This window comes from Bos mutus, chromosome 9 (assembly GCF_027580195.1).
Source record: "Bos mutus isolate GX-2022 chromosome 9, NWIPB_WYAK_1.1, whole genome shotgun sequence".
Taxonomy (NCBI): domain Eukaryota; kingdom Metazoa; phylum Chordata; class Mammalia; order Artiodactyla; family Bovidae; genus Bos; species Bos mutus.
Window position 1 is genome coordinate 83,092,767 of NC_091625.1, and position 14,785 is coordinate 83,107,551.

A 14,785-nucleotide genomic window follows, 5' to 3' on the forward strand; every position below is an offset into this window, starting at 1 on the left:
GCTGAGCAGCCGTGAAGAGATACCCCACGCCCAAGGTAAGAGAAGCCTAAGTAAGATGGTAGGTGTTGCAAGAGGGCATCAGAGAGCAGACACACTGAAACCATACTCACAGAAAACTAGTCAGTCTAATCACACTAGGACCACAGTCTTGTCTAACTCAAAGAAACTAAGCCATGCCCGTGGGACAACCCAAGATGGGCGGGTCATTGTGGAGAGATCTGACAGAATGTGGTCTACTGGAGAAGGGAATGGCAAACCAGTTCAGTATTCTTGCCTTGAGAACCCCATGAACAGTATGAAAAGGCAAAATGATAGCATACTGAAAGAGGAATTCCCCAGGTCAGCAGGTGCCCAATATGCTACTGGAGATCAGTGCAGAAATAACTCCAGAAAGAATGAAGGGATGGAGCCAAAGCAAAAAGAATACCCAGCTGTGGATGTGACTGGTGATAGAAGCAAGGTCCGATGCTGTAAAGAGCAATATTACATAGGAACCTGGAAGGTCAGGTCCATGAATCAAGGCAAATTGGAAGTGGTCAAACAAGAGATGGCGAGAGTGAATGTCGACATTCTAGGAATCAGTGAACTAAAATGGATTGGAATGGGTGAATTTAACTCAGATGACCATTATATCTACTACTGTGGGCAGGAATCCCTCAGAAGAAATGGAGTGGCCATCATGGTCAACAAAAGAGTCCAAAATGCAGTACTTGGATGCAATCTCAAAAACGACAGAATGATCTCTGTTTGTTTCCAAGGCAAACCATTCAATATCACAGTAATCCAAGTCTATGCCCCAACCAGTAACGCTGAAGAAGCTGAAGTTGAACGGTTCTATGAAGACCTACAAGATCTTTTAGAACTAACACCCAAAAAAGATGTCCGTTTCATTATAGGGGACTGGAATGCAAAAGTAGGAAGTCAAGAAACACTTGGAGTAACAGGCAAATTTGGCCTTGGAGTACGGAATGAAGCAGGGAAAAGACTAATAGAGTTTTGCCAAGAAAATGCACTGGTCATAACAAACACCCTCTTCCAACAACACAAGAGAAGACTCTATTCATGGACATCACCAGATGGTCAACACCGAAATCAGATTGATTATATCCTTTGCAGCCAAAGATGGAGAAGCTCTATACAGTCAGCAAAAACAAGACTGGGAGCTGACTGTGGCTCAGATAATGAACTCCTTATTGCCAAATCCAGACTTAAATTGAAGAAAGTAGGGAAAACCACTAGACCATTCAGGTATGACCTAAATCAAATCCCTTATGATTATGCAGTGGAAGTGAGAAATAGATTTAAGGGCCTGGATATGATAGAGTGCCTGATGAACTATGGAATGAGGTTCGTGACATTGCACAGGAGACAGGGATCAAGACCATCCCCATGGAAAAGAAAGGCAAAAAAGCAAAATGGCTGTCTGGGGAGGCCTTACAAATAGCTGTGAAAAGAAGAGAAGTGAAAAGCAAAGGAGAAAAGGAAAGACATAAGCATCTGAATGCAGAGTTCCAAAGAATAGCAAGAAGAGATAAGAAAGCCTTCCTCAGCGATCAATGCAAAGAAATAGAGGAAAACAACAGAATGCGAAAGATTAGAGATCTCTTCAAGAAAATTAGAGATATCAAGGGGACATTTCATGCAAAGATGGGCTCAATAAAGGACAGAAATGGTAGGGACCTAACAGAAGCAGAAGATATTAAGAAGAGGTGGCAAGAATACACAGAAGAACTGTACAAAAAAGATCTTCATGACCCAGATAATTACGATGGTGTGATCACTGACCTAGAGCCAGACATCCTGGAATGTGAAGTCAAGTGGGCTTTAGAAAGCATCACTACGAACAAAGCTAGTGGAGGTGATGGAATTCCAGTTGAGCTCTTTCAAATGCTGAAAGATGATGCTGTGAAAGTGCTGCACTCAATATGCCAGCAAATTTGGAAAACTCAGCAGTGGCCACAGGACTGGAAAAGGTCAGTTTTCATTCCAATCCCAAAGAAAGGCAATGCCAAAGAATGCTCAAACTACCGCACAATTGCACTCATCTCAGATGCTAGTAAAGTAATGTCACAATTCTCCAAGCTAGGCTTTAGCAATATGTGAACCGTGAACTTCCTGATGTTCAAGCTGGTTTTAGAAAAGGCAGAGGAACCAGAGATCAAATTGCCAACATCCGCTGGATCATGGAAAAAGCAAGAGAGTTCCAGAAAAACATCTATTTCTGCTTTATTGACTACGCCAAAGCCTTTGACTGTGTGGACCACAATAAACTGTGGAAAATTCTGAAAGAGATGGAAATACCAGACCACCTGACCTGCCTCTTGAGAAATCTGTATGCAGGTCAGGAAGCAACAGTTAGAACTGGACATGGAACAACAGACTGGTTCCAAATAGGAAAAGGAGTACCTCAAGGCAGTATATTGTCACCGTGCTTATTTAACTTCTATGCAGAGTACATCATGAGAAATGCTGGGCTGGAAGAAGCACAAGCTGGAATCAAGATTGCCAAGAGAAATATCAATAACCTCAGATATGCAGATGACACCACCCTTATGGCAGAAAGTGAAGAGGAACTAAAAAGCCTCTTGATGAGAATGAAAGCGGAGAGTGAAAAAGTTGGCTTAAAGCTCAACATTCAGAAAACGAAGATCATGGCATCTGGTCCCATCACTTCATGGGAAATAGATGGGAAAACAGTGTCAGACTTTATTTTTTTGGGCTCCAAAATCACTGCAGATAGCGACTGCAGCCATGAAATTAAAAGACGCTTACTCCTTGGAAGGAAAGTTATGACCAACCTAGATAGCATATTCAAAAGGAGAGACACTATTTGCCAATGAAGGTTCGTCTAGTCAAGGCTATGGTTTTTCCTATGGTCATGTATAGATGTGAGAGTTGGACTGTGAAGGCTGAGCGCCGAAGAATTGAGGCTTTTGAACTGTGGTATTGGAGAAGACTCTTGAGAGTCCCTTGGACTGCAAGGAGATCCAACCAGTCCATTCTGAAGGAGATCAGCCCTGGGATTTCTTTGGAAGGAATGATGCTACAGCTGAAACTCCAGTACTTTGGCCACCTCATGCGAAGAGCTGACTCACTGGAAAAGACTCTGATGCTGGGAGGGATTGGGGGCAGGAGGAGAAGGGGACGACAGAGGATGAGATGGCTGGATGGCATCACTGACTCGATGGACGTGAGTCTGGGTGAACTCCGGGAGTTGGTGATGGACAGGGAGGCCTGGCATGCTGTGATTCATGGGGTCGCAAAGAGTCGCGCAGGACTGAGCGACTGAACTGAACTGATCTGAACTGACAATTTAAATGTTACTTGGTAGTACTTTAGAACAATCTTGTATTTATTACAATTGTATTACTTTTTCATATTTTGCTTGATGAATGTCTCTTTCCTGCTTAAAATTAAAGTCATCATTTGCTCTCTCAGCCACTGCTTACAGAGCAGGCTGTTTCTGAGTGTGGCATACAAGACCTTACATCCTGCCACTCCTCTGCACATACTTTATACCACAGCAACTTCAAACTCCTGAAGGTCCTGAGAAACATCATGTTGATTTTCTCCTCTGTGTTTCTGCACAAGCAACTCTCTGCTGTGTGAGCACCCTTCTCTAGGCCAACTCTGGAGTAATTATTCCTTCAAGACTCAGTCTAATGAAGCCTCTCCTGATCTCGAGGGCACAAGAGTGCACGCTCTTCTTTGTTACCACAGTATTCCTGTTTTTGCACATTCTACTATAATATGTTAAATCATCTGTTTCCTGTATTACATAGTGATCTCCTTGGGGAAACAAGATTATATCTTATTCAATTTGAATCTTCAGGGTACAGCATATTTGTCATCATTGTTTAGTCACTGAGTCATGGTGGACTCTTGTGACTCCACAGACTCTAGTCTGCCAGGCTCTTCTGTCCATTGGATTTCCCAGGCAAGAATACTGGAGTGGGTTGCCATTTCCTCCTCCAGGGGATCTTCTGGACCCAGGGATTGAACCCACATCTCCTGTATTTCAGGCAGATTCATTATTGGTGAGCCCACCAGGGTAGCCTCCAGTGTCTAGAATAATATCTGACATACAGCAAGTGTTCAATCAATATTTATTTAACAAGTGCTTAGTATGGGTGCCACCACCCCTTTGGCAGGAAGTAAAGAGAACTAAAGAGCCTCTTGATGAAAGTGAAGAGGAGAGTTAAAAAGCTGGCTTAAAATTCAACATTCAAAAAATGAAGATCATGGCATCCGGTCCCATCACTTCAAATAGATGAGGAAAGAATGGAAACAGTAACAGATTTTATTTTCTTGGGTTCCAAAATCACTGCAGATGGTGACTGTAGCCATGAAATTAAAAGATGCCTGCTCCTTGGGAGAAAAGCTATGACAAACCTAGAGAGCATATTAAAAAGCAGAGACATTACTTTGCCAACAAAGATCTGTCCAGTCAAAGCTATGGTTTTTCCAGTGGTCATGTGTGCACGTGAGAGTTGGACCATAAAGAAAGCTGAGTGCTGAAGAACTGATACTTCTAAACTGTGGTGCTGGAGAACACACTTGAGAGTCCCTTGGACTTCAAGGAGATCGAACCAGTCAATCGCAAAGGAAATCAGTCCTGAATATTCACTGGAAGGACTGATGCTGAAGCTCCGATACTTTGGCCACCTGATGTGAACACTGGAAAAGACTCTGATGCTGGGAAAGATTGAAGGCAGGAGGAGAAGGGGACGACAGAGGATGAGATGGTTGGATGGCATCACCAACTTGATGGACATGAGTCTGAGCAAGCTCTAGGAGTTGGTGATGGACAGGGAAGCCTGGCATGCTGTAGTCCATGCGGCTGCAAAGAGTTGGACATGACTAAAGGACTGATTTGTGAGTATGCATGCATTAGAACAAATTGAAAGCATCTAACATCCAGGAGGTAGTGCATCTGAGAGGCTGTATAAAGGATAATTATCCATTCTGAGATTTGAATAAAAGTAGTACATACTACGTAATATTTACTATTAGGTTTACTTTAAATAATTATCTCTTATATTAGATCGGGAAGGTTGTACTTTCCTAAAGGGAAGCATTTATAAAAGAGCTATTTGTTTTCAGTTATGCATGAGATATGGCTTCTTTTAAATACTGGCTACTTTAGCCAATCAACAATCAGTTCTTCTCAAAGTTAATGACAGATGCCTTCAGCTTAATAGCTGTCTTAGGTATTTTAAGAAACTATCTTGATGAAGTGACCAGGGTAGCTTCTGAAGAAGGAAAGACAAAAATCTGGGAGAATTTGGGGATTTGCTGTTTGGAGGAGAGTCACTGGAAATCTCAAAATATCTTCTGGTCATATATTAAGAATTGAAAATTTAATATATAAGTAAGTCACTAAAAATGAATAGGTTAAGATGAACATAAATGAAGAGTTTCAATGCTGATCTGTATCTTAGAAACAAGAGCAAATGTGCCTGAGGCTAACTTTAGTCCTTACTTTGTTTGTCCGATCCGGTGCACCCTTCCGATGGCCTGAAGCTCATGGGCAGGGTTCAATATGGGCTCCACCAAGAGCACATGAGTTGCTTCAATGATAGTTAATCCATTAGAACCTGTGTGCAGGGGCAGCAGCAAAATATTGATTTGGGGATCATATTTAAATGCGGACAGGTTCTCCTAAAAAAAGAAAGGTACATTTAAATTTTAGCTGGATAGTTAAAAATAAAAGCAGGATACTATAGCTCATGCTAAAATGCCTAACAGTATCCAGGTCACTGTGAAAGGCAATAATTAAGAAAATTAAATGTAAGATGACAACTTTTAGAAAACAAAATCATGTGGCTTGACTTTAAGAAAAAGAAAGTGTCACACAACCTCTTGTGTTGTGTATAATACGTAGAAGAATCACAAGATACATGTATGTGATGTATGCAAATGAAACTATATGAGCTTAGAGGAAAGAAGGAGTGAGAGAAAGTGCTAGAGTGAGTATAAGAGACATGAATCTGCTAAATTTTCACTTGGTCTTTTTTTGGTGTTTTTCTCTTAGGTTTGTATCTGTCATTGTGCTGAGGGTGAGGTAAGCACAATTTGACCATATGCAGTTTTGCCTAATGCAGTGTTTTTAGAACTTAATTTTAGGGGCATGAGGCCTCTGTCCATTCAAAAGGTATACTATAGGCCATCTTTTCCTATGTTAAAGAAACGGACCTCAAGTCATAAGATCTTTAAATATGGTTTGCCATGGGTATAACTGAATAGATGTAAAGTAAATGCAATTTGTTTACTTTGCCTTTAAATGTTAATCTTATAGTCAATCAAGAACTCAAACTGTTTTTGTGGTTTATATGACACACGACAATAAATGCAAGTAAGCTAGTTAAGAGCAGTTTCAGTTTGTAACTGAATTCACTCCAAAAAACATGAGTAAAGTCTTCTTGACATACCTGAAATGTCTTAACACGACTGATCTGTGCAAATTCCATGTTGTTGTCAGTGAGAGCTTTTGAAATAATGTCTAATACATCTTGCCACTAAGAACAGAGAAAACAGAAAACCAAATATTTACACATAGCTTTCATGTAAAAAGGATTTGAAAAGGGACTAAACCAAAGTAAGCTTAACCAAAACCAGCTTCATACCTCAGAATTAAGTAAACAAAAACAAAAACTTCAAGCGTAATACCATTAGTATTATTTTCTATCCTGAAAGATATTTTAAATCAAATGCTGGTTAAAGACAGGGTAAAAAAATGAGCATCTTTAATAAATGAATTAAAATAAACATAATTAATAGAAAATAAATTATGGAATATATAAATAGATGTGGCTATTTATCTTTCAAAAATGAAAACTAGAAGTTCTGCTGCTGCTGCTGCTGCTAAGTCGCTTCAGTCGTGTCCAACTCTGTGCGACCGCAGAGATGGCAGCCCACAAAGCTCCCCCGTCCCTGGGATTCTCCAGGCAAGAACACTGGAGTGGGTTGCCATTTCCTTCTCCAATGCATGAAAGTGAAAAGTGAAAGTGAAGTCGCTCAGTCGTGTCCGACTCTTAGCAACCCCATGGACTGCAGCCTACCAGGCTCCTCTGTCCATGTTCTACTCAATACCTTTTATTCAACAGGTTAATTTTCTTTTCCTTAACCAAGTACATTTGTGAAATGACTTTCAAGTTTATAGATTTCAATTTTAAAATAGTAATATAAGAAAATCCCTAAGTAAAATTAATATAAAAATACAGCTATGGGAATTGCTTTGTGAAGCATCATCAAATTTCTCTAAAAACAATTCTATCCAATGGATATAGGAAAAAAAATTTAACAAGGAAAAGTCGATCAGTAATTCTAAATCTCAGTTACATCAGAACATTAACAGTTCATTCTCAGATATAAACTGACTGGAAACAGAGAGCCAGTCCGAGTTAACACCGAGGATGCTGACTGTACCGTTGAGAAGACAAGTGCCTTCGCCCCTGGGTCTCTAAGCTGGATTCTCATCAGAGTTCTGACCACAGCTTCCACTTTTGTAGAATGGCTGCCCTTTGAACACAAAGGAGAAAACCCATTATTATCAAATAAAATCCAATTAACAAGGGAATGGACAGTCAGGGTAAAACACCATCAAAACTGTATGATAGGTACATATATGTTTATTCTTTTTCATTTCATATTTGCTGGAAATTTTCTTCAGCCTCAAACTGCAGAAGTTACAGATTTATACCCCAAGAAAATCAAATATATAAAAGCACTCCAGAAATTCATAAGACCCTAAGGTAAGCTTTTTTAGTTAAGTGGCTATATTTTGCAATTACAAAACTTTGTTATTTTAGATAATTAGAACATATATTTAAAAACATTCATCACTTTAGGTAGTACAGCACTGAAATTGTTCAGAATATAATGAATCAAAACTCTAATGTAAGCAAATAGTAAAGAACATAACCCACAAAAAATCCTTTCTTTTAAAAGGGGCATTACAAAGGACAATGACAGAGGTACCAATGATGTCCACTTGGACAGAGGCAGATTTATACAAAGCTAGATAAACACTTAAAAACTGCTTTTTGTACTCTGCATAACCATTTCTAAGATAAAGGAATAAGAAAATGAAGAAATAACACAAATGTTTTTGAAGCCTTCATTGAGAAAGTTTTCCTCCTAGAATGCTGTGGGAGGATGGTATGACATGGAGCTTAAGGGCATGAGATTTTGAGTGAGATAAATTGAAATTTAATTGCCAGTTCTGCAGCTCCTTAGTTATAAAGATTCTAACCTTTCTAAACCTTAGTTTGTCAAGCAGGGATGATCATTATATCTATTTCCAAAGGTTGCTGTGATGGTTAAAGGAGAAAATGTGTACAAAGAGTTTAGCCCAGTACTCCAAATAGTAGACACTTGGTAACCTTTCAGAGACATAGTATCACCTACAAGAGGGGTAAATGTTACCAAAAAGTAAAAATATTCCCATATTACTATTGCCCTCACATCACGCCCCCTTACTACTTTTACACAGAGATACTTAAAGGTAAAAATAGAAACAAATAAGGAAGAAAACTTTATTAAGTTTACAGTCACCAACAAAGAATTAAGCAAGATTTTTAAATTCTCATATTAAAGTCCTATATCTACATTTGTTTTTCTGGATATGTAGACTTTCAATTATACTTGAAAGGTTAAAAAGTATAAGGGACCTATTTCAATCTAAAAATTATCTTAAATAAGAGCAAAACCATCTCAAATAAAACAGGAAATTAGCATAAAGTAAGAAACTTCCATGTTCCTTGAAAGGTCTCATTTTCAAAGATATTTTCAGGTGAAACACCAGGATAACTATGAACTCTTCTAAAATTAAGCTGCTTCTTAACAAAAATTTCAAAAGAAAACAGAATAACCTTTTATAAGCAAAATTCCAACCTGGAGTGGTAATCTGTGAGGGAAAAGACTAGAGTTCAGTTCAGTTCAGTCGCTCAGTCATGTCCGACTCTTTGCGACCCCATGGACTGCAGCACACCAGGCCTCCCTGTCCATCACCAACTCCCGGAGCTTACTCAAACTCACGTCCATAGAGTCGGTGATGACATCCAACCATCTCATCCTCTGTTGTCCCCTTCTCCTCCCACCGTCAATCTTTCCCAGCATCAGGGTCTTTTCAAATGAGTCAGTTCTTCGCATCAGGTGGCCAAAATACTGGAATTTCAGCTTCATCATCAGTCCTTCCAATGAATATTCAGGACTGACTTCCTTTAGGATGAACTAACTGGATCTCCTTGCAGTCCAAGGGACTCTCAAGAGTCTTCTCCAACACCACAGTTCAAAAGCATCAATTCTTTGGTGCTCAGCTTTCTTTATAGTCCAACTCTCACATTTGCTTATTAATATACATTTACATTAATTTCATTCTTTTTTGTTCTTACAAACAGTACTTTAGTGACTATACTTAGAGGATTGGGTACGTGTGCACAGAGTTTTTGTTGGATAGGCACATCTAAGTGGAACTGTTGGTCAAAGGTTAAAAAAAAGTTCTTAGATTATTTGGATTGCAGTAGATTCCCTATCACACTGACCCTAGAAATGCTAGAACTTTAAACTATCAACAGTTTAGATGTGCCTGCTTCTTAGTACACTTGTTAAAATTCAATTTTTTGCCAATAGAATAGGTAAAATGAGGAACCAAATTTTCATTTATCTGCATTTTCCTGAGAATAAGCTTGAATATCACTTGCTGGCCATTCAGAATTTCTCTTCTGTGAACTGTCTGTTCATATTCCTTGTCAATAAAAATAAACCGGTTTGTAGGACCACTCAAATACTGCACATGTTAAATTCATGTTGTAAATATTTTCCTACCTTTCTATATGTAGTTCACATTTAATTGTATTAAATGCAATAATGTTAGCAAAAGTGCTGTATTAACACATTATATTAGTTTCAGTAACTCACAAATGCTTGATGAATGGTATGTGGATTTATAAACTAGATGTTTTTTGACTTTTAGGCTTTTCTGTGTTTGACATTTAAATTTGTCTTTCATAAGGGAAAGATGAGAGATTTTATTTGGAAAGGAACAGCTTTTTCCTTAATTAATTGCCCTGCGATGGTTCTATGTGGTATCATTTGATACGATATCAAACCTGAGTATAGAATACTTCTGTCATTTATCAGTTGATATACTGCTTGAAAACAAGGACTAAATGGCATTTACTTTTATATCTCTTAGAGCTGTGCATGGTCTTCCATAAATAGTATACACTCAATCAATTTACTTAATGTAAAAGAAAATTTAATATGTATTTTTAAAGTTCTCAATCCCAAACAAACCTGAGTAAAACAATACAGATAAAATGAAAATACAAGAGGTTAGAATATAATTTAAAACTCTCAACATATTTTTTTATTCATTCAGAATGATCAACAATAGCCAAATCAAATCTTGTGATTGATCTCTATCACTTTCCCAGACAGACTCAAGTAAGAACAGTCATGAAAGACAGGCAAATTTAATCTAACACAAAGCAAGCTTGAGGAGGATTTTGGGTTAGTAATATGTAATGAAATCTAGGGAACTGGTCTTAAAAGAAGTCACTCATTGGAAGGTGGTACCATTTCATTCAGGTTTATCAACTCATTTTTTTTCACTTACCTATCAGCAGTGATTGGAGAGGTTAATAAAGTCAGCAAACCCTGTGGACTTTTAGTTCAAATCCTTACGATCAGAGATCCTTATTCTTAACTTTCTTTTCTCTTTTCTGCTTGTGCCTTTTTTTCCCTTCCAAGTGAAAAGCAAAAGTCCCAAAATAATACTGAAAAGACCATGGTTGGTCTAAGAGCAGAGTCAATAACAGTAATCAAAGAGATAGGCAGACTTTCTTCTGTGTCATCCTTCTATCATTCAATCCCTCCAACATATCAGGTAAGTTCACGTTTGATTATTTATATCATTCAACAAAAATTTTCTGTGCACCTAAGTGACAAGAACTACAGTAGGCACTGGATGTACAAAGATGAAGATACTCCCTTATTCCCAAATGCATACAGTCTAACGTATGTTACAGAATATGGAGAGAAGCAAAGGAAAATCTTATACTGCTGGGCTGGCTTGGAAGTGACTTAAGTGAACGCTTTATTATACCAGCTTAATAAACATTATCTACATTCTACTGTTCTTCTTAATGTTTCTTTTTATCTCATATACATAAATGAACTTTGGCTCAAATCTGCCAGTTTCTGAAGAGACTACACAATGTGGTCACTGCTACAGAAAAGAAACATTCACTTTGTTGAACAGACTGAAACAGGAAGAAGGTGATGGATTACATACAGGTTATATCTGTATAGGAGGCGATCACAGAAAAGGCAAAAAAGATATGGGAGAGGAGAAAGGGATGTCAATCTATCCCTGTGCAAGGTGTTAAGAGAGTATAAATATTCTCAAGACATGTAAACTGGTAGCCTTAATCCAACCCAGCTTATGTTTTAGCCATGTCAGTCAACACACAGATGAAAAGTTAGGCTGGAATTAGGAGGGTGCATAGGAATAGAACCCCCCCCCACTACTGCTAGATTATTCCTTAATATATGAGATTGATAAAGTTGCATTTAATTATAGCACCTCTGTCCTTTTCTATTGTTTTGTCCCTTTCCTCATTCCTATCCTTTCTTGATAGTCTAGTTTTTCCAGATACATATCTGCCAACCCTGACTCTATGATTAATGCTCAGTTTTTGTTTCTGAAACATCAGTGACCAAGCCCAAGCTCTGGAATAGAGACCCTTCATTTGTCCTCTGCCTCTCTATACTGGATCTTTGTGGCCATTCTCTCTGAGACACAAGTTCTCTCTGAGGTCAACGAGGAACTATGAAAAGAGACATATGAAGTGCAACCATGCAGACCAAGCCAGTGCCTCTCCTGGTTTTCCTCTCATGTGGTAAGCAGCCAAGAGCATTATAATAGTTAATACTGAAGAAAAAGAATTTGGAATTTTCCTTCTTTACAACAGAAGGATCTTATAAAATATTCTTTATGAAGATTTTTGCTCACCTGATTATAATTTAATGAGCAAAACCAGACTAGATCTTGAAGCTACATACACAGGTCTTTCACTTTTCGGAAAATTAAATACAAAGTTAAAAGCTCCAGATCACTGGGTCAAGGCAATGAAAAAAAGTAGGGCTCCATTACCAATAAAGGTTAACAAAAAATTTCTCATGAAATCTGGCCTAGAGGCTGTCTACTAGCATAACTAAAATCAGAAAGGTCATGTAGCTTCTTATCTATTGTTGAGTTCAGTTCAGTAGCTCAATCGTGTCCGACTCTTTTCGACCCCATGAATTGCAGCACGCCAGGCCTCCCTGTCCATCACCAACTCCCGGAGTTCACTCAGACTCACGTCCATTGAGTCAGTGATGCCATCCAGCCATCTCAACCTCTTGTTGTCCCCTTCTCCTCCTGCCCCCAATCCCTCCCAGCATCTGAGTCTCTTCCAATGACTCAACTCTTCACATGAGGTGGCCAAAGTATTGGAGTTTCAGCTTTAGCATCATTCCTTCCAAAGAAATCCCAGGGCTGATCTCATTCAGAATGGACTGGTTGGATCTCCTTGCAGTCCAAGGACTCTCAAGAGTCTTCTCCAACACCACAGTTCAAAAGCATCAATTCTTCGGTGCTCAGCCTTCTTCACAGTTCAACTCTCACATCCATACATGACCACAGGAAAAACCATAGCCTTGACTAGACGGACCTTTGTTGGCAAAGTAATGTCTCTGCTTGTAAGCAGGTATAATTAACATTTTTTAAAAATCAGAGTTAAATTTGATTGGAGTGTGCAGTTCTATACTCTCAGGCTCTTATAAAATTCTGAAATCATAGACTCTGCGTTAAAAGCTGTTAAATGTGTTAGAAGGATAGAAAACTCAGTTTTGTTTCTATCATATATGTAGGAGACTAAAAGAATTCTAACAATAAAGCAATCAAGTAATATTTAATTTATTTAGACTTTGATCAACCCCTCTCCTCCAGAATGGGTCTAAATATTTTACCAATGCAACTTGGTGAGAGGTACTGCTTTTTATTCCCTGAGATCTTACTACTGGGGAAAGAGGGTGCACCTTAGAAAAATCCATGAGTATGGTAGAGAAGACAGACTGCAGTTGGCTTCACACTATTCCCTCCACATCTATGTCCTATCTGTTGAGACCCGTGACTTGGAGAAGGAAGAACAGACATGGTATGTTCCAAATGGAGCAGCAAAATGCTACTTGTACTTGATTCATATAAACAAAAGAAAAACAGTGCTCTAATGGCACCCTACTCCAGTACTCCTGCCTGGAGAATCCCATGGACGGAGGAGCCTGGTGGGCTGCAGTCCATGGGGTCGCAGAGGGTCGGACACGACTGAGCGACTTCACTTTCACTTTTCACTTTCATGCACTGGAGAAGGAAATGGCAACCCACTCCAGTGTTCTTGCCTGGAGAATCCTAGGGACGGGGGAGCCTGGTGGGCTGCAGTCTGTGGGGTCGCACAGAGTCGGACACGACTGAAGCGACTTAGCAGCAGCAGCAGCATGACTAGAAAGTTAGTACTGTTTTGTATTTTTTCTTCAGTGACTTATACAATAAAAGTGGAAACTGTGGATTCTGAAGCAGGGCTTGACAATCCACGACTGAACCAATAGTTCGTTTCCTGTTATAACCCTTCTTCACTGGTCTTAGTCCTTCCTCCTTCCTTTGGCTTCTTTTATTTCCTCTGTTAAATCTGTCCATCTGCCTCTCCCACACCTTTTCCTTCGTAGTATCTATGGATTCTCATGGTCAGGCTCAGCTCCACTGGCAGAATTAAAGGCTACAGTGTCTGCTGTGTTCTGAAGAGCACCAGAAAAAAGTCAACACAATGAAGATGATGAATGTATTCAGTTTTCATCAAACATCAGAGGAAATATTCATGTCAATAGATTCTACAGGCAGACCATATCCTTAGAGATTCTATAGAGATTGTGTATTAGTATATTATCTTTAACATATCTTCATACTACATTGTGTGCTTACGTGTGCTTAGTTGCTCAGTTATGTCAGACTCTTCGCAATCCCACAGACTGTAGCCCACCAGGATCCTCTGTCCATGAGATTCCCCAGGCAAGAATACTGGAGTGCATTGCCATTTCCTTCTCCAGAGAATCCTCCCAACCCAGGGATTGAACCCAGGTCTCCTGCATGGCAGGTGGATTCTTTACTGTCTGAGCCACCATATTAGTATATATATTCTATACATGTGAAATACACACAAACTAAGATATACAAGACATGTCAAATAATGTCTCATAGTAATGAGGCCAATCACTTATGACTCTAAAGCGAAGGCTGAATAAAGTCATTTTCAGAAGTGCAAAAACTGATTTGCCATTCACATGCTCATCATGTTAAAATTTCTTGATGCAGTTATAGCACAGTGAAAAAAAGAATCAAAGAATGAGGGCTACATGAATAATGATATCAGATAAGGCTGACACAGAAGTGCAGGAAGTTAGCTAAAAAAATGAGAACTTCTATTAGACTAGGATTCTTCACTGAAAAGTGAAATTTAAACGATATAGGATCAGGATTCTGCTCCTTTCTGCATGACTTCAATCACTCTGCTTGGTTCCGTAATGAAAAGTATTTATATAACAAAATGTGGATGTATAAATATTATAATATAAAAATGATACTATCACAAAAATAGAAAGGAGGAATAGATGCATTAATTTTCTCCTATTTTAAAATGAGGAGCCAGCAGATACTGTCTAAAGCTAGTACTTTAAGAAACAAAAT

General features: G+C 38.9%; 1 protein-coding gene across 6 annotated transcripts in view; it reads right to left on the bottom strand.

The window, feature by feature from the left end:
- Positions 1-14,785, bottom strand: part of SHPRH (SNF2 histone linker PHD RING helicase) — a 93,299-nt gene that overhangs the window by 7,880 nt on the left and 70,634 nt on the right. For all 6 annotated transcript variants that reach the window (XM_070376826.1, XM_070376824.1, XM_070376823.1 and 3 more), the window contains 3 exons: positions 7,429-7,521; positions 6,432-6,518; positions 5,483-5,661 (listed from right to left, as the gene is read on the bottom strand). In XM_070376826.1, coding sequence (XP_070232927.1) covers positions 5,483-5,661; positions 6,432-6,518; positions 7,429-7,521 — 359 coding nt within the window. The remainder of the gene's footprint in view (positions 1-5,482; positions 5,662-6,431; positions 6,519-7,428; positions 7,522-14,785) is intronic.